At 41.9% G+C, this 25,578-nt stretch overlaps 1 protein-coding gene across 1 annotated transcript in view; it reads left to right on the plus strand.

The window, feature by feature from the left end:
• The first annotated feature begins 13,794 nt into the window (after positions 1 to 13,794).
• Positions 13,795 to 25,578, plus strand: part of LOC144891491 (uncharacterized) — a 111,406-nt gene continuing 99,622 nt past the window's right edge. The window contains exons 1-2 of the mRNA XM_078775113.1: positions 13,795 to 14,241; positions 18,497 to 18,592. Of these exons, the coding sequence (XP_078631239.1) occupies positions 13,795 to 14,241; positions 18,497 to 18,592 (543 nt within the window). The remainder of the gene's footprint in view (positions 14,242 to 18,496; positions 18,593 to 25,578) is intronic.

Here is a 25,578-nt window from a genome sequence, read left to right on the forward strand (position 1 = left end):
ATGAAAGAGGGGAGTTGATAATTAATATTACAACTTTGATGAGCCGGACCTCTATATTTACCAATGAGATGACAATGGTCTCTAACCTTTAGACCTTTACCAATTTTCTTCTCACAAATATGACAGGCAGCCTTTGGATGTCTAAATTCTCTTTTTTCTTTACTTGTTAAGGGCATTGGTTTATTGGTTTCTCTCATTATCTTGGTTAATCGAACACAGTCTTTTTCTAGTCGTTTCACAAACTCCTCTGGGGTATTTGAGCCTCTATACTCCTCTACCTTGTTATATTCATCACCAACGGATGATTTGATATAATAACAAAAACCGCAAGGAGTATGTTTTTGATATTTATTTGTGTATGATTGTTTTGGATCTGGAGAAGCAGTATCTATTTTTTCTAGAATACTTTCAAAATCAGCATATATAACAAATGGATGTTTTATTGTTTTCTTTTCATCTTTGAATGAAATCTTTGAGCCTTCTTTCGGCATTTTAATTACCGTTGATTTATGTTCACCACAATAATTTGAGTGTTTATCCAATCTTTCTTGTGTATTGAAGAAGTTAAGACAACGTGTACAAATATATATTTTATTTGTTCTTTCACATACTTGTGTACGAACCAATATAGAAAGATCTTTGATGTATGTATAATGTGAATTTTCCTCTGAATTAAAATATAGAAGATTAATATGAGTTTGTTTACAATTGTCAGAAAGCTTTAAAACCTGAATGTTGTTTGTTTCTGTTAGACCATAAACATTAACTGATAAATTATTCATCTTTTCAAATTTAGGAATATCATTTAAAGCCATAGGAAACTTTAGATCTTTCGTATTTAATGTATTCTCATATTTTTTATAATGAGATACTCTTTCACCATGAAAATGTGGAGGATGTAAGTGTGCTAGAATAGACCAGAGAAAACATTTATTGTCTTTATTTTTGATATTGATAACTGCTTTTCTATTTTTGATAACGCTGGGTAAATCAATGTAAGAAGAAGCTTTTAGAGGATCTGATTTAAGAATATGAATATCGATGTAAATAATTTTTCCTATATTGAATCCACTTCCTACGATTGAATTATCCACATCTTGCTCTTGTTTAATAAGTTCATCATAGATTCCTGATGTTTTAAAATCTTGATATGAAGATATAAAGTGCGGTTCAGTTCTCATGTATGGTGCATCTATAACTCCTTCATCCTTTGTCATTTCTAATTTTACTCCCATATAAAATTTAAGTGGTTTCATTTCCTTTAGTGTTTTTTCAATCAACGTTTGAACAGCAGGTTTAACTATTTCTACAGCATCAACTATAGACTCTGGTTCAGGAGGTTTGAAGTTAAAGACTCTTATTTTAATATGTCCTTTGAAAGCACCATCAGTATTTTTAATAGTAAACAATTTTGACAAGTGTTTGTTAGTTTTAAGATGAGCTTTAAACCCCTTCTTGAGGATGGTTGTTTTACAGACCTTACAATGTTTTGTCTCAGGTGGAAGAGGGGAAAGTTTGTTAAGAATGTTGAATGTATGTTTTGCGGTGAGAATATGTCATTTATAATATTTTACTTCCTTCTCGCAAGTATCACAATAAACCATATTTTTAGTGTGAGAAAACGTGTTGTTTTATATATGAAACTATACTTAAAGTAAAACACTTTTGAGCTTTACAGCTCCTTTTTATATATATCACTGTACTTAAACTAAAACACTTTTTCACTCAGAATCATCTGTGTCATAACTATCATATGAATACTCAGAATCATACTCAGAGTCATCAATAAAGCTACTCTCATAACTATCATTTGAGTATAAACTATTAGTATCATAACTTTCATATACAGGTTTAAAATTTTCATTATTATTATCATAAATGTATTGCCCTAATTCCCTTTTTTGAAGCTTACCATAAACAAACCTAAATTTATCTATAATTACCAGAGAGGGCATCTTTTTCAAAAAATAATTTTTCAATTTTAAGCTAAGGTGCTGGTTATCTCAAACAATAACACATGGTGGCGGTTGTGGCAGTGGAAAACAAATTAGATTACCATCTTTAAGCTTGAACGTCTCTTTTTCAATTGTTTTAAGAACTTCAGTCTTGACTATGTGATTCAAACTCACTGATGATTCGACATTATTAACAATTTTTTGAAGATACAAAAGCCATACAACACTATGTCCAATTGAACTTGAAAGGCCCTTTTTTATTTCTTTAACCACAGCTTTCTTAACGCTATATGTTGTCGTTGGATTAAACAAAGGAAGAAGGTCTTCATCCGATATATTGTTAATCTGGTTTACAACACTTGTTGTGACCATTTTTTCATTACAAGGAGTACAAACACATTCTGACAATTTATTGACCTTTATCTTTGTCATGATAAAATCTTCCAAGGAAATAGTAAAATCTTCACTGCTGTAATGACTCATATTTAATTATCAGAAAAAAATATTCCCATCAATATCTATATATTTTCTTTCATTAGAACTAATAACCACAATATTTTTTACATTAAATGTTATTTTCAAATAATCTCTAATAATCAGGGTACGGAATGATAGTTCACCACTAATATTCATATTATTAATTTCACCCACATCTTTGGGTTTATTAAAGAATATACAAATGTTTCCTCTAGAATCGTTGATGGTCTTATCATTCATTTTCAAAACTTCTTTATCAATGATCTTTTCAAGCTTTGAGTAAATTGCCGGTAGTAGTGGAGAAACTTTTGTCAAATTTACTTTAATAGAGTTATTAATTAACATAGCTTGTCCCGTAAATTTAATAAAAGGACATGTTATTCTCCATTATGGGTTTAATCCAAAAATTTCCATATTTATCTTTGTTCAATTTTACATCTTTGACATATTTTTCTATATCTTCCACCGAAGTAGAGATTGATTGAAATTTGTCTTTTGTGTTTTGAAACATTGTATTTATTAGATAATAAACTTGCGTTTAGTTTAAGTAAAAATTTACTCTATAAATATGATAGAAGGATATTTAGAATTTCCAGACTCACCATACGATAAATTAGAGAATTGTCCGGCTTGTGATAGAAGAGGGCTTAATAATGAGGATTCATATAAACAATGTATTTTCTGTGATTTAATTTTAATTGATGATAAAAAAATATATAGAAAAATATATAACTCTTTTAAATTAGAACCAAAAATGAATTACTTTACAAGATTAATAAGAGAGATGAATGTTAAGTATTGTGATGATAATACACCATTTCTTTCAAGGGAAGAGACTATTTGTATTGAGGAAATGTATAAGGGTTTAATGATATTTATTATTCAAAATAATTTTAATGGAAATGTTAATACAAGATACTATATAAATAAAATAATGGATTATTTTAAAATTAAACCTGAACTCAGGATAAAATATAGAGTTTCTAAAATAGCTCAAAAAAAGTTAGATGACTTGTTTTTCAAATATATAAATGAATGATTTTTTACCTGTTTGGGAAAATAAGATAAAATTTAATAATCATAAGAATATTCCAAATTCATTGAGATGTCTAATAGTTGGTTCAAGTGGATGTGGAAAAACCTGTTTACTTTTAAAGATGCTCCTTCGTCCTAATTTTTTAGATTATGATAATTTAATAATTTTTACAAAGTCAAGTTTTCAACCCGAGTATCAACTACTCTCACATGGTTTTAATGCAGGTCTTAAAAAGGAAGACATTATCGGTTTATTTAAACTTCAAAACAAACTAAATGATTATAATATTGAAGATATAATACAATTATTTTGTGATACACAGAAATCAAAATCGAAACCAAAACCCATTACTTGTATTCTTAGTGATAATACGGATGATATACCTTCACCTCAAGATTTAGATAAATCAAAAAAGAACCTCGTTATCTTTGATGATTGTGTTAATGAGAGAAACCAAACAGTAATGGATAGCTACTATACAAGAGGGAGACATTCTTCTTGTAATTGTATTTATCTTAGTCAGTCATATTTTCAACTCCCTCGACGCTCAATAAGAAACAATGCTAATACTTTTATTTTATTTAAGTTAAATTCAATAGATATAAATAATTTTTGGAGAGATAATTGTTCTACATTATGTAGTAAGAAGGAATTTGAAAATTCTATGAAACACACGATTGGAAAATATAAATATGTTGTTGTGACACAAGATGAGATACTAAATGATATTTTTCAATAAATAAATACAGAAAATGAATACCGACGAAAGAGCAAGAAAGTTTAAAGAACATCAAGAGTTGGTTTCAAAAGTTGTTAAACAACAGGAAGAGATAAAGAAGAAACGGAGACAGAAACTAACTGGTGAAGAAGCCTTTGAAAGAAAACAAGAGAAATTCTTTAAACCACTTTTGAAAACTCAACACTCACCTGCAGCCCCCACAGTAGAATTTACTCCGAAAAAACTTCAAATGATCAAAGATTTTAGTCAAATGACAGAGCAAGAACTTGGAGAATTAGAATATGATGATGAAGGATTATTTCGGAAACTTGAGGAGGTAAATCAACCCCCTAATTATGTTGTGGAAGCTCTTCAAAACAATGAATATTCGGTGAATTCAAAAACCAGAGCAGGTCTCATTCCAACAGAAGAACCAGCACAGTTTTATCTTGTGAAAGAAAAGGTATTGATATTTAATGATAAATTGGTATTCTTAAGTTCTACTCAACCAAATGTTGAATTAACTCCAAGATTAATGTTTCTTCTAACAAACTCTGGATTAAATGGTTCAAAATATTTTGAGGAACCACTTGATATGGAAAGAGAGGAAGATAGGGTATATATTGATTTACTAAACTCACTTGATTATAGAGTTTCTGTTGCTGGTAAAAGTAAGAAGAATGAGAAGGAGAAACATATTATTGATGCTTTAAGAAAGCTTGGTTCAGGTGTTAGTTTTCTTCCAAATGACCCATCACAATTAGTTAATAGACTATTATTGTTGTTAGGTAGTAAGAAGGCTGGAAACAACAATTGTTTTAATGAAACCTCAGCCATTTTAGATCAGTTGATGAATATGAAAATAATTAATAAATGTCAATACAAAGATATTTTATTAGATATTAAATAAGATGAGAAGCACAATTCTTAGTTTTGATTTTACAACGAGTGATTACACAGCATCATTCCCTTACCCACTACAACTTGACCACACAAAAGAATATGAGGCATCTTTATTGTCGATGGAAACTTATAATACCTTGTTTAATATCACAGAGAAAAACAACAAGTTTAGTTATAATCCAGGAAGTGGATATAAAACTATAACCGTTTCACCCGGAGCTTACGAGATTTCTCAAATATCTTCAGAAGTCTCCCGCCTTATGAAAGAAAAAGGTGATGAACCAAAGAATATGGTAATAACTATTCAAAAACACACTTCAAAATCAACTATTAAACTTAAAAATAATTATAAAGTTGATTTCACGATTGAAAATTCGTTCAGAGAGCTATTGGGTTTCTCTTCAAAAAAGATTGAAACTAACGGGACGTTTTACAGTGATAATGTCATTCAAATATCCTCCGGTATAAATTCAGTATTAATTCATTGTGATTTGATTGATGGTGCTTTTAACGATGGAATAAGAACAAATACAATATTTTCATTCAGTGCATACTCAACCCCGATTGGTTATAAATTTAATATGGAACCAAAAAATCTTGTCTATTTACCTGTGTCAGGAAAAACCATATACAGAGTAAATTTTAGGATAACCGACCAAGATAATCGTATGATATCCTTTAATGATGAAATTATATCCATCAGAATTCACCTACGTGAAGTTTTTCAATAAATAAATAATGGTTATTGTGAGGAAACACGAGTTGGGAAAATATAAAATAATTACAGGGGATGGGATGTTCCTTTCACCATACTATACAAGGTATGTGGGTAGAGGATACTATAAACCAAAGAGACAACGGGGTGTGGGACATCAATTTAGAAATAAAGGAGATGGGATAATTGATACTCTAATGGGTATTGGTTCAACCATTCTTAAACATAAAGACCTAATTGGTTCAACTGCTTCTCTCATGAGAAATGTAGCGGGTGCTGTAAAGAGTATAAAAGATGCTCAAAAGGAGTCCCATAAATTACAAGCAATCAAAGAAATTAAAAAAGGTAAAACTCAACTATCTTCACAAGAACGACAAAAAATCATTAAAATACTTGGATCAGGGTTTCAACAATTTTAATGCTATATAAATACAAGTATGGAAGCGATTGATAGTATCTATGATTTGGATGATACAATTATCATTTCAAACTCAACTAAAAAGGAAGATTATTTTAAGGTGAATGCTATAACAGGAACCGACTGGAATTCAAATGGAACAAAAAGTTTTGAAATAAATAATCAACAAACTTACTTGAATATAGCTGATAGTTTCTTGCTGTGTAAATTTAAATTCACAACGGCTGCGAATAACACTAATGCTATACTCGTAAATGATTTCTTCTGGAAAATGTTTGATAGTGTCCGACTGTATATTGGAACACAAGAGGTTGAAGCGGTTGATTATGTCGCTGCTACATCTGAAATGATGAAATTCACACTATATTCGTTTAGTGATAGAATGGGTAAGGGAGCTGTTGAAGGTTTTATTCCTGATATGTCAACGGGTACAAACGCAGACCCTGGTTATAGTCAAAGGAAGGCAATGTATAATGATGATTCAAAAGCAGAGAATAGTTTTACCGTAGCAGTACCTTTGAAAGGTATATTTGGATTTTGTGATTATGATAAAGTTTTGTATGGTCTTAAAATTAGATTTCAACTCCAAAGGAATGATAATGTAAATAGGTTGCTTTTTGGGGCTGAAAATGCTTTTGGTGATAATAATAAATTTGTTATCAATGATTTGTGTTGGTATATTAGTGAATATACTCCTAATCTTAAAACAGAAGAGATGTTGAATAGAAGACTTAACTCAAAGAAGCCACTAAATGTATCATACCTTAAAAGAAGATGTCAACACGTTAAACTGGAACACACTACCTACACTTGGAATTTGGGTGTTCTTGAAGGAAAGCCACGATACCTATGGCTCATTTTTAAGAAACCAGATGGAGAGGAGGGTACTGATAAGAATAATGCGTTGAGTGATAATGCTAAGGTGAAACAACTTCGGGTTTCACTTGATGGTACATTTTATCCACGAGATAGATTGGAAATTGATTGGGAAAAAAATGATTATGGGGAAGCCTACAAGTCTTACCAAAAGGTGTGTGAAAGCAACGGTAATAATGATCCTATTTTGGATATGGTTGCATTTAAAAAACTTTATACAATCTATACAATTGACCTGAGTTCTCAAAAAGAAACTATAAAGTTTAATAGAGTGGATACTTCTCTATACATTGAAAGAGGAGAGAATGAAGAAGTTGACGCTTATTGTTTACTTTTGGAGGAAACAGAATTACAGATTAATACAGATAATGGTGTTATGATTAATATCACATAGGTTTTTTCTCATAAATAAATGGTTGGGGTATATGTTAATCAAATCAATCTTAATAAATTAACATCTTGTATTCAAAATCAAAAGCCTTGTATTATTAATGTTAATACAATTCAAAGAAAAGGAGCTGTAAGAATTGATGTTTTACTCACACACACACAAGTAAAAACACTAAATGATGCTGGTTCACTTAAAATTAAAATGACAAAACCCATGTTGAAGAAATATTCAACACGGGAAACGAGTGGAGGATTTCTCCCGTTTCTAATTCCTTTACTTGCTGGTTTAAGTGCGGCGGGAGCATTGACTGGTGGTATTTCAACAGCGGTAAAAACTGCTAACGAAAGGAAGGCACAACTAAAAGCTCAAAAAGAATTGGAAAGACATGGAGTTGGAGAAATACACTATTACACAAATAATACACAGAAATAGAGACAAACACAGAGAAATACACAAATACACTAAGTTGGAGAAACACACTACACGCAAATAAACTTACCACTTGTTTGAAGGTTTCCCCAGAGTTTCTGCCGCAGTGCGGGATGCTGGACGGAATCGATCCCGCAGGTGACTTCGGACCATCTGCCTGTCCTGCCTTGCAGTGGTGACTCTTGGCCTCCCTGATCGAGGTCTGTCATCTGCAGAATTGTGGAGGGTGTCTCTGTCCACCAGGGCCGATATCGTCTGGTGTGAACAGCCAAGGCGACGTGCCACCTCACGGTAGCTCAGTCCGCCTTGCAGCATGCCCAGGGCACGCTGCCGTTGATCCCTTGACAATCGTAGCATGTTGATTGAAATGCCCATTTTGCACTGGCCTTTTTAAAGCCAATATCAAGACATCACGTGCAGCTCATTAAAATCATCCCGTACCCCTTGGCTAATCACTGACAGTCAAAACGGCTGTTCAACAGCTGTGCTATGAAGTGACCATTGAAGGTTCAAGTGACCATCCGTGACCGTTTTGTCTGACAGTGAGGACACTGTTGTCCACAAATAAGTTCACACATTTACTACACGCAGTGTTATTGTTGATATTTAAAGGTTTCAAAGGTGGTAAGTTTCTTTTGCGTTTCAGTATATATATATATATATATATATATATATATATATATATATATATATATATATATATATGTATATATATATATATATATATATATATATAGATATTATATTATTTTACATTGTGGTGGTTTTGCGATAAAGGTAAACCCCCTATAGTTAATTGCACGACAACATGTAGCCTGCAGTAGTTATTTATTTCTCATGAAATGTAAAGATTAGCTCCCCTCCCAATGTTTAGTAATCCACACCAATATGCGTTGAGTTAGGCAGGATTCCAAACCTCCGTGTGGTTGAGGGAAGACGTTTTCATGTGCAGGAAGGCGTTGCTAAAAGAGCAGGCCATGTGACCAACAAGCGACCAATGACAGGTAACCAGCAGGCGACCAATCAGGTCGAGCCCATGTCACCAGCAAGCGACCAATGAGGGGTCGTGGACACGTCACCAGGAGGCGACCAATGGTGGGTTGTAAAACCTCCCCGAATGAAAGAGGGAAGGAGGTATGAAAACTTCCGAAAGGAGGTGGGAGGGAATGACCGCACGTGACCAACCTCGGCCAATGGGAGGCTGTGGAACATTCTGGAAAGCCTTTAGGATCCGATATAAACCAGGGCTCATCACATTTTGGACTCTCTCTGATCCGGCCGCCTACTCTGAACTGTAAGCTACGTCTCTCTGGTCGTTCGTCCTTGAATATGGCCGTCCTGCACCTTCGTTCTTCGTGCTGCGCTTCTTCTTCGTCCTCGAGCTGGATCTTCACTCATGCAGACTTGGAAGTGGCGGTTCGTCCTGCGGACCTCCTTCAAGCTGCGCGTGGGAACTACCAGACCAAGTCATCGTCTGTCCGTTTCCCGGTACAAAAATAACTGGTGTGCTTCACCCCCATGTGTGTGTGAAGGCGCCTGTCGGGATTTAGCTGGGTAAGAATTGATAAGTCTGCCTCTCGTCTCTTTTTCTGTGCCTTGTAAATAAACTGCGTGTACATTTTGTTGTTTTCAACCTGTTCATATCGTCTTTTTGTCCCCCGTCCCCCGTCGCTCAGCGGAGCGAAAGGGGGACTATGGCTTTCCCCTCCGTCCGTGTGTCCGTCCGTCCGGGCGTGCGTGTGTGCGTGCGGGCATACGTGCGTAAGTGAAGGACCGCATTCGAATTTGGTGTGTGGGTGCAACCCACGTCAATATCCAAGATGGCCGCCGCCATGTATGTCTGATGCCATGTATGTCTGAACCTTGTAACCTGCATATCTTGAAAAATAAGCGAAGTACAAACTTCTAATCTGGTGTGTGGGTGTACCTAGGCATAAGGAAGAACGCTATTGAAAATTGCGTCGCCACGTCAAAATCCAAGATGGCCGCCGCCATGTATGTCTGAACATTGTGAGATGAATATCTTGAAAAATAAGCGAAGTACCATCTTCTAATTTGGTGTGTGGGTGCATCTCGGCATAAGGACGAACGCTATTGAAAATTGGGTCGCCACGTCAAAATCCAAGATGGCCGCCACCATATATATGTCTGAACCTTGTGAGCGAAATATCTTGAAAAATAAGCGAAGTACCAACTTCTAATCTGGTGTGTGGGTGTATCTAGGCACAAGCAAGAACGCTGTTTAAAATTGGGTCGCCACGTCAAAATCCAAGATGGCCGCCGCCATGTATGTTCGAACCCAACTGCTCCTTGACTCTGTGTCCTTCTCTCCTGACAAGGTGGAGAAGTTTTTATCAAACCTCGACTCTGATTCGGCAACTGGACCAGATGGCATCAGCCCTTGGGTCCTAAAATCCTGCTCTGCCGCTCTATCTCACTCTCTCTCTGTTCTTTTCACCCTCTCTTTTGCTCAAGGTCATCTGCCAGCATCTTGGAAATCAGCAAACATTACCGCTTTACACAAAAAAGGTGCAAAAACAGATCCTTGCAACTACAGTCCAATCAGCCTGCTCCCAATTATCAGCAAAGTCATGGAATCCATCATTGCTTCAGATATCAAATCCTTCCTCTTCTCCAATGGCTTGATCTCTGATCATCAATTTGGATTCAGACCAGGTCATTCTACTCTGCACATGTTGCTTCTGCTGTCTCATCAATGGATGGAGGTCCTCAATGTCAAACAGGAAATCAGAGCTGTCTCACTTGACATATCACGTGCCTTCGATACGGTCTGGTACCCAGCTCTGCTCACCAAACTCACCTCCTATCGTATTCAGGGAAATCTCCACTCATGGCTTGCGGATTTCCTCTCTGGTCGTAGGCAACGTGTGGCCCTGAATGGATTTCTCTCATCTTCCCTTCCTGTTCTGGCTGGAGTTCCCCAAGGTAGTGTTCTGGGCCCTTTGCTATTTCTGGTCTTTATCAATGACCTCTCCGACTCTCTGGAAAATCCTCTCTATCTCTTTGCTGATGACTCCACTATCTGCCGTTCCATTCCTCATCCCTCAGATCGGCAGTCTGCAGCCTCCTCACTCTCTGCAGACCTGGACAAAATCACAGACTGGTCAAACAAGTGGAACATGTCTTTCAATCCTGACAAATCTCACACTCTTACAATGTCTCTCCGAAAGGACCGACTGGACAACCCTCCCATCTACTTTCTCAACAATCCTCTCCAAGAAGTTCTGTCGCTCAAGCTTTTGGGTCTCACTATCTGCCATGATCTTTCTTGGGAAAACCACATTTCCAAGCTGGCCTCCAAAGCCAGTCGCCGACTCGGCATCCTCCGTCGTGTGAAGTCCTTCCTTGGCACACCTGAGCTCCTCACCACATACAAGGCTTTCATCCGCAGCTCAATGGAATACTGTTCCCCCCTCTGGGCTGGTGCTCCTGCCTCACACCTTGCTGGGCTTCACGCTGTTGAGGCCAAAGCTTTCAGAATCATTGGAATCTCCTGCGATGTAGTCAACTCCGAGGGCCTTTCACTCACTCACCGCAGGCAGGTTGGTGGTCTTTCTGTCTTCTACCGACTCCTCTCCGGCCTTGCTCCCCCAGCTCTCTCTGTGCTCTGTCCCCCCAATATTCCTTCAGGTCGCACAAGATCTGCCTGCAACCCTCTAATGGTTAAACTGCCAAAGTCTAGGCTCTCTGCTCACCTTCACTCTTTCATTCCCCTTTTCTTCCGCCTCTGGAACAAACTCCCCCACTCCCTTCAATCCCACTCCTCCCTCCAGGTCTTTAAAACAGCTGTTCACCACCATCTCTTATCTTCCCCCATCGAAAACCTTGATCTTTTCTACCCCCGGTAATTCACCCCAGAGTCCTTGCAGTGTTCATATGTTTTATTCCTCTCCCACCTCCCCCCAAGTCCTCCCGATGTCCCTGCTCTCAAATGTTGTGTTTGTGTCCTTCCCCCTCTCTCCCCATCTTGTCTGCCGCTCCCCTTGTTTTTTGTGTTTTGTGTGTCGGTTTGTCTTTTTGTGTGATTAATGTTAGCTCTTTCACGAGCCTCGATCTTGTATACAAAAAAAAAAAAAAAACCTTGTGAGATGAATATCTTGAAAAATAAGCAAAGTACCAACTTCTAATTTGGTGTGTGGGTGTACCTCGGCATAAGGAAGAACGCTATTGAAAATTGCGTCGCCACGTCAAAATCCAAGATGACCGCCGCCATGTATGTCTGAACCTTGTGAGCGGAATATCTTGAAAAATAAGCGAAGTACTAACTTCTAATCTGGTGTGTGGGTGTATCTAGGCACAAGCAAGAACGCTGTTTAAAATTGGGTCGCCACGTCAAAATCCAAGATGGCCGCCGCCATGTATGTCTGATGCCATGTATGTCTGAACCTTGTAATCTGCATATCTTGAAAAATAAGCGAAGTACCAACTTCTAATATGGTGTGTGGCTGTATCTCGGCATAAGGACAAACGCTATTGAAAATTGGGTCGCCACGTCAAAATCCAAGGTGGCCGCCACCATATATATGTCTGAAACTTGTGAGCGAAATATCTCGAACAATAAGCGAAGTACCAACGTCTAATCTGGTGTGTGGGTGTATCTATTGGGTCGCCACGTCAAAATCCAAGATGGCCGCCGCGATGTATGTCCGAACCTTGTGAGATGAATATCTTGGAAAAACAAGCGAAGTACCAACTTCTAATCTGGTGTGTGGGTGTATATAGGCATAAGGACAAACGCTATTGAAAATTGGGTCGCCATGTCAAAATCCAAGATGGCCGCCACCATATATATGTCTGAACCTTGTGAGCGAAATATCTCGAAAAATAAGCGAAGTACCAACTTCTAATCTGGTGTGTGGGTGTATCTAGGCACACGGAAGAACGCTGTTTAAAATTGGGTCGCCACGTCAAAATCCAAGATGGCCGCCGCCATGTATGTCTGAATCTTGTGAGATGAATATCTTGAAAGATAAGCGAAGTACCAACTTCTAATTTGGTGTGTGGGTGTATCTCGGCATAAGGAAGACCGTTATTGTAAAGTGGGTCGCCACGTCAAAATCCAGGACAGCCGCCACCATATATATGTCTGAACCTTGTGAGCGAAATCTCTTGAAAAAGAAGCGAAGTACCTTCTCGTGTGTGGGTGTGTCTAGGCATAAGGAAGAACGCTATTGAAAATTGGGTCGCCACGTCAAAATCCAAGATGGCCGCCTCCATGTATGTCTGACCCTTGTGAGCGAAATATCATATCATAGCATGTTTTCTGCGTGTTCCACTTTGCAAACTCACATCACTTCCCCGACGGGGGACCTAGGCGTAACGCTTGTCTTTCTTGTCCTGGCATTGCCCGAAACCGAATTTGACTACTCAATAACGCCCATCAATCACGCAGGATAAAACCGCAATTTACGCCGCGCTCGGCACACTCTATTGGAATTGGGTGTGAATTGTGAGGTGGTTCAATACCCGGTCTTTCTGGCCACGTGTCTTTGAAGGTATTTGGGTTTAGAGACCAGTAACCCTTCGGCCCGTGGATGGGAGACTGGCGATTGAGGATGCTTCGCAACCCGCCGGACGCGAGCTTCGTCGCCACCGACGGCCCAGTGGACTCGAGGTCATAAACCCCCCACCTTAGTACGTCAACAGACCCGGGATCCGCAACGAAATTGGTGTCAGGAGTGGGATTCGGACCTGGAGTACGTTTCACATACCTCAAAATCACGAGTGTGGAGAAAATTTAATTCAGAATTTTTTTTTTTTTTTAAATTAGTGCGATGGCTGGCCAAGACGATCAGGTTCTGGTGGGTGTAGAAAGTGTAGATAATGAACATGATAATTAATTAATGGCCCAGAACATGAACGTACAAATGGACTATGAGGTTAATGAGGGCGCAGCAGGAGGTGGAGAAAATGGAGGCACTTCCAGCCCAGAGCCGGCGGCAGTTATTGAACCTGCTGTGCAAGCACGGTTTGACATGGATTTATTCATGACGCAGTTCAGCGCATACTTGGAGGTGCAGATGGATAAAATGAGCGAAAAATCAAGCTGGGAAATGAAAAAAATGAGGGAAGAATCCAGCGGGGAAATTAAAAGAATGGGTGATCGGATGGATAAAATGGGGGTGAAGATTGGGCATAAGATGAGTGCCGAGGTCGTGGTGGTGCGTGATGAGGTGAAGCGGTGTGAGATACGCGTCCAACGAGAGTTGAAGGAGAGTGCGTCCAAACTGTGTGGGGGAATAGAAGGACTGACGCGGGAGGTAGAGAAGCTGATGGTGGGACAACAGGAGTTAAGCGAACATGTAAGTAGGAATACAGATATCATAGGTGAGCTAAAAGCAGCGCAAAAGGAATTAAAGAGGGAAGTTGTGATTGTTGTAAGAAATCAAGATATACAACATTGTCCCAATAGTAGGTTTAATTCAGTTTAGATCTCTGGCAACACCTGTAAGAAATCATCAAGCATTGTATCAGTATTCCGTAATCATGGAAGTAGCAATCAATTAGCAATTAGAGCAAGCAAGCCTGGATCATCTACATATACACACCATTCGAGTATACACTATCACACAGAATAAATGTCACAGGAATGTCTCGGAGCGATGTTCGTCCGAGTTCTTATAGAAGCCTCTCAGTGGTTGGAGACAGCATAACACCTGGGTTCAACTTACACAATTTCATTACATTCTCCCCACCATTAGAACTACACGTCCGCGACGGCAGAAATCAAGCCAGCAGTACATATCAGCAGAGTAATATCAGTGGGTGGCAGTTGCCAGTCCATGTCAGACAGTCCATCCATAGCGGTCGGGGCGGCGAATCTCTCTCCCGGCACAGGTCCGGTAACTACCGGGTACTACATCCCCAAGACCGGAGTCCCCCGCGTCAGAGTAGCTGCCTAAATCGGGTGACGGCGGTGGCCCCACAGGGCCAGCCGGATCGGGTGCATGGAGCGGTGAGGAAGCCGGCAGATACTCCATAGGCGGATCATCGGGTGGATCAACGGGATCGTAAGCTGGTTCGTCAACTTGCATGGGGCTGGCATGGGGCCAGGCATGGGGGCATGGGGCCAGGTGGCGTACTGAGACTGTCGACTCCCGTCCTTTTGGTCAACAACACACGAGCGTGCTCGGTGTTAGCCTGGAGAACCTGCACCTTATCCACCAGTGGGTCATATTTACTCATGCGAACTGCACGTTTGAGAAAAGCCGGTCCCGGCTCAGCAAGCCAACCCGGTAAAGGTCGGGTACTACCTGAACGCCTCGGGTAACGAAACATCCGTTCGTGGGGAGTTTCATTGGTAGCAGTACACAATAAAGTCCTGATCGAGCTTAATGCCCCGGGTAGTGACCAAGCCCATTTGTCTAGTCCTAGGCCACGGGACATAAGACTCAGAGTAACGGCCCTCCATATAATGCCATTAAAGCGTTCGACCTGTCCATTTGCTTGTGGCCTATACGGAGTAGTATAGCTAGAAGCGACATTATGCTGGAGCAAGAAGTTCCTCACATCCTGGGACAAGAACACCGCGCCACAATCGGTGTGCACATAGGCCGGATTCCCAAACATAGAAAACAAGATCTGCAGGCACCGGATAACCATAGCAGCAGACATATCTCCGCACGGGAGAGCAAAAGGGAATCTAGAGAACTCATCAATGATTGTGAGGAGATAACGAGAATTACTCAAAGCCGGTGATGCCGGCAGTGGTCCTTTGAAATCCATCGCCAATCTCTCCCACGGCCTAGTGGCTTGGACTAGCGTGCCCATAGGAGGGTTGTAGAAGCGAGGTTTGAGTTCAGCGCATACGGAACACGTGCGACAGAGCTGACGAATATCCTCAACGGAATAGGGCAAGTTACGACTGCGCACGTAATGAGCGAAACGCGTCATGCCGGGATGTCACAAGGTGTCATGAAGAACGCGCAGGTCCTTAAAAGAGGTGAGGCTCGCACACATTGCCGGCCGCGATATAGCATTGTGGACAAGGTCATCACAGACTTGTTCATGGGTGCATACCTTAGGGGTACTGTCCTTCAGTAGCCGTCGGAGGTCTTGTGCGAATTGGTCTTAGGTCTCCACGGGCTGTTGTCGACGAGACGCAAGCAAATGTCTGCAGTAGACCACGCTTCGTTTTTTTTTATGTTGATACGTTGCAGCTCGGCCACAGCAGCATCGTGCGTCGCGCACTGTTCAATGGACATGTACACCGTATGGTGCACCTTGGATTGTAGCACGGCGAGCTGCGTGTCAGCAGCGATTCCCTCGTGGGAATTGAATTGATTAGCCAAGATTTTCAGCCAATGTGTGAGCTGCGTGGCCGCGTCCATCGTCTGGGGATCCGATCTGGGGAGGAATTGATGGAATGTATACAAGGGTGGTGCTCACAGCGTGATGAAGTACTTGCTAATCAGATTATAAGATTACAGGTTCTTGAAGAGAGCCGGGAGAAGGTGAGTCCCGAGGTGAGTGTCGATGATTTCGGGAATGTGTTTGGTGCGATTGGGTGTTCGATGAGCTTGGGAGAAAGGACAGACCTCGGAGATCGTAGAGGGCCAGGTGCGAGGGGAACGAATGATGTGGAGTGTGTGAAAGGAATGTGCGCACTGGGGTGTGCAAGTACGGAATGGGGTGCGAGGGGTAGTCAAATGACCCAGGCATCGACACCGACCAGGGTAGTGGTCAGGGGGACGAAAAGGGGATGCAAGCCCCAAATAAGTTGTGCACCATGGGTACCTGAAGGGTTCGGTGCTGCGTCGGTCCCACAAGACCGGCATGCGGTATTCGTACCTCCAGCACCCGCACGGTGTTGCTCGCGCCGTATGATGGCAAGAGCAATCTGCAGGCGTATTTGGCCCAGTTCGACCATGTGTATAGAGGTAACGGTTGGGGACCGGACGAAGGTGGGATACACCTTGTAGCAGCACTGCGTGGCACGGTGGCAGAGGTCTTAACTGCTCTACTGACTGGTGCTATTACCCTGTCAGACCTCCGTTCGGCCCTAATAAATCGGTTTGGTGTAGAACAACAGAGCGAGCTTGTTAAAACTCAACTCGCGGTGCGAAAACGAAAACCCCAAGAGACCATCGGGGAGTTGGTGTACGACATTCGCCGCACAGTGGAGATAGCGCTTGTGGACATGGTCGCGGCCTCCCAAAAAAGCTTGGCGCTGGACCATTTTGTACAGGCCATTTTAGACCCTGAGCTTCGGCAACAATTGGCCATGTGGCGCCGCAAACCCTGAGCCAGGTGGCCGATGCTGCGGCCCGTTGGGAGGCGGCGAGACCCCTGGCCCGGGGGGGGGGGGCGAGCGCCACCCGTCAGCGGTGAAGCAGGTAGGGCCCATACCTAGTGGCGGGTCTCTGAGAGGGTCCGCCCCTGAAAGGGGCCTGGACCTGGAGGACATGGTCCGGAGGCTAGTGGACCAGCGATTAGCAAGGTCCGGACCCATGGCAGGCGGCTCCGGCGATGGCACGCGGTGGGCCACAACCAAATACCCCAACTCGGATCTACAGGGGGGGGAATTCGGAACTAACTCCACCCCGCACGGATCGGATTAGCCGACCCCAAACAACCCCACACCCCCACCACCCTTCCCCCCGCCTGCTAGAGTGCTAGGGCCCAGGAAATTACCCTGATAGGGAGGAGCTCATAGCTTAGAGGAATGGGGGTGTATTGTACCCCCATGTGGGGGTGTGGTGGTGTGACCATTCCCCACGGGGGGGTGGGGGGGCATGAGCATTAGTTTAGGGGGATAGCATTGTTCGGCCCATCGAGGGGCCAGCAATGGTTGCCTCCATGGGGGCACCAAAACTATCTGAGAGAGCGCTAGGATAATCAGAGCCCTTTATACACAGAGTTTGGCCAGCTCGGTTTCCGTTTTTAGCGATCACGTGACAACAGGCGCCATGTTAAAGCCCTACGCGCAAGCTACCAAATCTAACTAAACATGTCTACTGACTACTGCTGGACATTTATTGTGATCGCTTGTAAATGTACAACTTTCACCTTAAAATTGAGGGAAATGCCGTGCTGTTCTGCATGGGGATGCTCCAATCGAAGGGAAAAGGAAGCAAAGATGCATTATTTCCCTCGAGATCCTGAAAGGAGATGAATTTGGGAGATTAAAGTTCGTCGTAAAAATTGGAACGCCAATGATACCTCACTTCTGTGTGCCGTAAGTACCGTAATAAGTTATTTGATCTAAATTAATGTAGGGTCTAAATAAATCCATCCCCAAACAGTGTATATTAACGCTAGATCAAAAAAAAAAAGAAAAAAAAAGGAAAGTAGGGCCCTAACCTCATATTCTGAAAATGAAGTCTCGATGAGTCGATCAGAAACTCAAGGTTAGAAACACATTTGGTGTGGTTAAAGTTTTTATTTGGACTTCAGCCAACACACATAAGTAGTCTATGTATGGGACAAGGTAAAAATCTCGAGTCATTGTATTTCCTGATCTTTCGGACTACCGGTGGTAATGTGTATGTTCCTAATATATATACTGTATTGCAGTGAATTTGTTTGTAATGTTTTAATTGTTTCTTCCTCCATCAGGACCATTTTGATGAGACGCAGTACGAGCTTGGCCGTGCTGATAATCTGCGAAAGCTGAACCCCAATGCTGTACCAACAAAGTTCGCCTTCACTCCAGTAAGGAAGGACTTCTGCCCCTCGATGACTTCCCCTGAAGAGAGGCAGGGATGCCATCGACCATGATTCTGCAAATCTGAGCAAACAGATCCGGCTGGACCATTCGGCTGGACTATACTGCATGCTCACTGATCACGCTTGAACGCACGCGCGTGTGCACTTGACGTCGGGCTCCAACATGGCGCCTATTACCGAGTTGGCCAAACTCTGTGTATAAAGCGCTCTGAGGATAATGATTAGGGATCGAGAGAAACCATAGGGACTGAGATTTAAGTCGTGACCATGAACTATAGAGGGGACGTAGAGAGTTTAGTGGTTGTTATAAAAGGGTGTGTGCATAGTTTAAAAGGACGACGTGGGAAGCACGAGTTGTAGGGGAAATGAGTTAGATCGATGATGCTGTGTGTGTGTGAGTATGAAATGGAATTGCGTGTGGTGTAACAATTATTGGGGTGGAATGCATGGTGTGAAGGATTGAATGGGGGGGGAGGGGGGGTGGAACCCATTCACGGAGGCCCGGAGGGGTTGTGTAAGGTTAGATAGAGGGTGTATGTAAATTAAAATGGATATTGACACCTGTGGTGCTGATTGTAGAATGTAGTGTTTTGTGAGGTGCAGGAGGCAGTAGAATGGCGGGGCGTGTGGTTTGTTGGTAGATAGTTAACTGAGGCACCCCACCGGTCACTGAGAGCTCGTCGGCCAGGTAAGGCCGGAGGTAGGCTCAGAGAGCCAGTTAGGTTAGTGTGTGAGTGGGGCCCGAGGATCCAGGGAAAAGACTCGGGTTGCCAAATGCCAAGGTGGGCATCAGGTGGGAAGTGCCAAGGAGGGCCTTTCCCCAGATAGGTTAGGGTGAGGAGTAGGCAAGCTTGGGAGACAGCTCCGGTGGATGAGGGGGCGCAGGCGCGTAGACCTGCTGGTGAAACCACATGACCCAGCCCCAAAATTGTGCAAGGGCACGGATAGAAAAATCTTTGGGTGAGACCCAAATTCAGGAGGGCATGGGCAATGGGAATTTGGGTTCCTAGAACCACATAGTGAAGTTTCGTGATGATCGGATCAGGCTCGTTTTTCTATCCAAGATGGCTGCCAAACCACATGACCTATGACATCATCATTTTCAAACTATATGCAACAGTGCTGTTAGATGATATTTGTAAAATTTCGCATCGATAGGGTGAGCGGCTTCAGAGATATAATTATTTAATATTTCCTTCAATCCAATATGGCTGCCAAACCATGTGACCAATGATGTCATAAATTTAATATTTCAATACAAATGGGTCATAGATCATGTGCATGCAATTTCAGATTTTTAGGATAAGGAATTTAATTTAAACATTTTTGCCTTGTATACCACTTCACATATGATGTCATCATTATCATGCTTTTGTTCCCCATTGGGAGTACTTGACAATGTGCCAAGTTTCAAATTTTTGCATTCAGCGGTTTCAGAGAAATATTTTTTAATTATTTGCTTTTAATCCAAGATGGCTGCCATACCACGTGACCTATGACGTCACAATTATCATAGAAACATTCTGCATGGGTGTCACTCCTACCCTGAAAGTTTCGTCTCAATCGGACATATGGTTGCTGAGAAAAACGAGGTTTAGCACGGACGGACGGACGGACGGACAACCCGAAAACATAATGTCTCCGGCGACTTAGTCGGTGGAGGCATAAAAATCATACGGCCGTCATGTTGGTGCTTACTGCTATGCAAAGTCAAAGGCATCCTCAGAGCTGTCATATTCACGATTGCCATAACCTCATTATAAGTTTTCCCTTCATTGTAAAACGACCAATGCAGCAGTAAAAATGATGCCAATATACGTCAAGGGGCTTGTGAAGAAAGGCTTCATCAATTGAGGCAGTGGTCTCTTGCCATATACACCACCCAAATAACTATGTGGCATTCTGTCAAGCAGGGCTTCAACCCAGGACATGCCATTATTAGTCCCCTACTGGTACACCGGAGGGGACTATAGGTTTGCACTCCGTCCCTCCGTCTGTCCGTCCGTCAGTCCATCACGCAAAGAACAGCTTTCCGGACTTTTTTTTCGAAACTCTTAATGCTAATGATTTCAAACTTGGCACATGGTTTCCTCATGATAAGTTACAGATCAAGTTCGAATTTAACGACGTTTCGATCATTTTTGACAAAGTTATGGCACTTTGAACTTTCGGAATTTAATAATTCTGATGATTCTGATGATCCTTAACTCAGTGCCATTTTAAGTTTTAATTTCCTTTAAAAAACATTTTCTCTGCAATAATTCGACCGATTGAGTTCAAATTTTCACCGTAGGAGGGACTCGGTCTGTAGAATATTTTAATGGTAATTATGACGTCACAGGTCACATGGTTCGGCCGCCATATTGTTTTTCGTGAAAACACGAAAACCCCTTTTTCTCTGCAACGGCTGAACAGATCGAGGCCAAACTTTGCAGGCAGAATCGCATACCCATGGTGAACAAAAAAGTCAGCGAACATGACGTCATGCATCACATGGTTTCAAAGTTATGACGTTTTTAAGCATGAACCTTTAAAACCTAGCTCCTCCCTCATTTTTGATCCAATCGAGGGGAAACTTCACAGATCTGTTCAGCATGTCAGTCTACTAAAATGTCCTTTGGGAATTTGCGATAGGGCACGTGGTTTGGCAGATATCGTTAATTAAAAGAAAATATTTTAAAAAATGGATATCTCTTGAATCGCTAGTACCTCAGACCGTGAGTTGGTAATTATATAATTCACACAGTGCAATACGTGCAGGCCGCTCCACGGAGTGACCTTGCAGGCTTATCAACGAGGAGAGGCGTGACACACATGTTTCTCAGCATACCTCAGATCAAGCTTGAAAACCAGCATCAACCGTGCATAAATTTGCATATTCGATCATTTTTGACAAAGTTATGGCACTTTGAACTTTGGTAGGGGACATGTATTGCAGCGCAATACTCAGAATGCTTGTTTACTTTTAACAATGTGTATATATGCATCAGGAAGAAGATAATTGGTTTTGGATTGTTTATTGTATATTTAACGTACGCATGGTCACATCTCTTTCCAGCTTATCTCACAGGATTGTGAGCTGGACAGGTGACTGTGATGGGTGTGGAAGGGGTTCGAAGGCATTCAATGTGGAGGGTAATGACGCTTAGTGTTGGGGTGAGGACTTGGGGTTGAGGGGTACAGGAGGAGGGGACAGCAAAGATAGGACAGAGTTGGTATAGAAGGTTGAGGGTTTGGGGTGTGTGGAGGTTGGAGGTTTGGAGTGCAGAGGTGATTGGTGCCTTAGGGTTGGGTGGAGGAGGAAGTGGATTTGGGGATGAGGGGTGGGATGGGAGTGGAAAGAAGGGGACAAAGTTGGGAGGGGAGGTTGAGGTTTTGTGGAGGGGGGAGGGGGTGAGTTGCCGAGTTGTGGTTGATGGGGGGCGTAGGGTGAGGACCTAGCATCGGGGGGTCGAGGTTGAGGACTTGGGGGTGTGGGGGGGGGGGGGGGGAGAGGGTGGGTGGACGAGGAGGGCGTGAGAGTTGAGGTCTTTATGTCACATTTTACATTGTGAGGACGTTCCATCGGTCCCTGCTAGTTGTTGAAATTTATAATTACATTTTCAAACGTCTGCATGTCTGCGTTTAGGAATGATTACCTACAGACAGACCAAATGCTGCAGACAAACAACCAGGTGAGTGCGTTCACATATATGTGCTTTGCAATTCATGCTTGTGTTGTCTGGCCAGCAGGGTCTGCAGGAAGAAGACACTCTCTTCGAACAAAAATACTAACAAACAGGGTGACTGTGAATCATGCTAAACCTTTTCTTTTATTTAAATTCCTTCAATAGGGATTTTCAAATGAATAATGCAACATTATTGAAACTGTGAGCAGAATGTTGAGTATTGTTTCTAAATATAACCACCTTTAGAGGCCATTTTTCCCCGCAAAGCGGGGGTTGGCCTTTTTCGGGAACCGTGGTTGTTGTTGTTTTTCGGTCCCCTATTTGAAGCAATGTTTTACGGCCGGATGCCCTTCCTGACGCCAACCCTTTTTGCCGCCATTAACGACAAACAGGGAATTACCAGTGAACTGGTACTCAATTAGCCGACCTCGGAAGGATGACAGGCTGAGTCAACCCCCCTGGCGTTAATTCAGCGATCGACCGGGATTCGAACCCAGGATCCTTGGTATCCTAAGCCGGCACCCTTGCCGCTAGCCCAACACCAGGGATTTTTTCTAAGATGGCAGAATTTGAAATCCAGTGTATATATATATATATATATATATAGGAGCTTTCGCTGGATCAGCACGTCACTGTGTCCTTGGACGACTCCTCTGCACCATCCAGACACACACCACTCACTGTGTGTGCTACGGGATGAGGTGTTTTTTACGGAGTGCAAATCATGCCACCAACCTCCTTGAGAGAGGACCCAGTACCCTTGTACTCATTTTGCCATATCCGAAGGATGACAGGCTGAATCAACCTCACCTGGTATTAATTCAACAGCTGAAAGGTGTGTGTGTGTGTGTGTGTGTGTGTGTGTGTGTGTGTGTGTGTGTGTGTGTGTGTGTGTGTGTGTGTGTGTGTGTGTGTGTGTGTGTGTGTGTGTGTGTGTGTGTGTGTGTGTGTTTATACACACACATAGTGCATTCATATAAATTCTTTTATAAAAGTGGGAAATATACTGCACAGGGAAACTGGAGCAGTGGCAAATAAACAAACTGCAGATTTTGAATCAAGTTTTCAGAGAATAATCTATTAAACTAATATGAGGGTGACGATAAAAATCGAACGTTCCATTTGAACTAAATGTACGCGAGTTAAGGAAGGCCACATGATTCTATCGACAAGCGCCAATCCATGCGGTTCCGCCTGTAGAATTAAGAGTCGGGGTGACCTTGAGGAAAGCTGACCTCAGCACTTCTAATTCAACTTCCTGGTTATACTTTATTGCAGGCATGCACCAAGGGCCACCAGCAAGAAAGAATCGGCCACTCTCCAAATCAATACTGCAGATGAAGTTCATTATACTTCTCATGCCTCTCTCCATCGTTCATTTCTGGCGCGTACACAAACACACACACACACACACACACACACACACTCACTCACACACATTACCTTTTATTATTTTGGATAGATGTGATATGAACAAAATATCTGCGATGTCTTATCCTCAAAAATGTACCACCATGGCCATCACATCCCCTCCTTACTCAGCCTTTCCTGAAGCCAACATGTTCATTAATTCTACATCGTTATTTGAAGGGGAATGCATTACCAGGTTTTGCAGGGAAGTTACCACACCACACACACATTACCACACACAGTTTGACAAATTATATACAATGGCCTCGTTGCAATAGGAGAATTAGAAGAGCAATATTCAATGAAATGCAAAATTTGTTATAAAATGGCGCTTTTAGATGGAATAAATACCACTTTGGAGCAAACAAATCACTTTCTAGATGTCTGTTTTATTTAATTTATCTGATTGTCTCGATAACAGCAGACCTTTCGATTGTTTTATTATTCCCATGCCTGTTAATAAAACGAGGGGATATCGTAATCGGCTCGGTCAGTTTGTCCATCTGTCTGTCCTGTCTGTCCATCCATCCTTCTATCCGTCCGTCATGCTATCTCCCGCCAAACGGCTGTGCAGAAATTCACCAAACTAGGTAGTTATGATCACCACATGCAAAGAATGTGCAAGAGCCGTCATATTTGACCCTTTTGGGTGGAGTCAAAACGTCAAATACGGAAAATGTAATTACACGCACATTATATATATATATATATTATATATATATATCATTATATCCATATATATATGTGCAGCGTTGTGTTGGGCCCTGGTTGAAGGTGTTGGACCAGGTGTTGGTGTTGGGCCAGGAGAAGCCCTGGTGTTGGGCAAGCGGCTCGGGTGAGGGCTTAGGATCCTAGGATCCTGGGTTCGAATCCCGGTCAATCACTGAATTAACGCCAGGGGGTTGACTCAGCCTGTCATCCTTCCGAGGTCGGCAAATTGAGTACCAGTTCACTGGTAATTCCCTGTTTGTTGTAAAAAGGCGACAAAAAGGGTTGGCGTCAGGAAGGGCATCCGGCCGTAAAACATCACTTCAAAAAGGGGACAAAAAACAACAACAACCACGGTCCCCGAAAAAAGGCCAACCCCCGCTTGCGGGGAAAAATGGCCTCTAAAGGTGGTTATATATATGTGCAGCGTCTGTCCTGTCCTGTGTTGTCTTGTCACTGAACTACTTTCTCAAACTTTTGTGAAAGCGTACCAAACTTCTGGTATGCACATATCTCTGTCCATCCATCTCGCGTCTCGCGAGATCTCGGAGACGGTGGGAGGGATTTTCGAAGCTCCGAAGCTTTTTCGAAGTTAAGTCTGTTCACAATTGTATTTTGTCGAAACTGTATTTATCTTTCGGAGTGTGAAGTTATTGTGTGCAACTTTGGTCGTTTCTCGGTGTTTATCTTTCATAAATTGATCGTCTGTTTGCCGTGTCGCGAGCAAGGCCTTTGCCGCGTCGCGAACGATTTGAAATCGAAGTTAAGTGATTGTTCCCATTTGTATTTTCGTTAAAACTGTATTTATTTATGGTGTTGTACGTATATTGTGTCCCAACGAAGATTTTTCGGTGCAAATCTTTCATACCTGTATTGAAAATCGTGTTAATTCATGTCGTGTCTTGAGGCCTTGTACAGTGTACACTGTACAACCTTGAGGCTTTGTTTTTGTCTCAGCGGTCCGTCGTTTGTGATCCAATAACTTTCGTTCTCTGTATTCCCAGTCTTTTCACCCATAGCCTACTTCCTTGTGTAAATCGCAACTCAAAAAAAAAAAAAAAAAAAAAAAAAAAAAAAAAAAAAAAAAAAAAAAAAAAAAAAAAAAAAAAAAAAAAAAAAAAAAAAAAAAACAACAACAACATTTCCTTCTCTGTTCTCATTCGTTTATTCATTCTTATTCGTTCG

This window comes from Myxine glutinosa, chromosome 4 (assembly GCF_964187855.1).
Source record: "Myxine glutinosa chromosome 4, kmMyxGlut1.1, whole genome shotgun sequence".
Lineage (NCBI taxonomy): Eukaryota > Metazoa > Chordata > Myxini > Myxiniformes > Myxinidae > Myxine > Myxine glutinosa.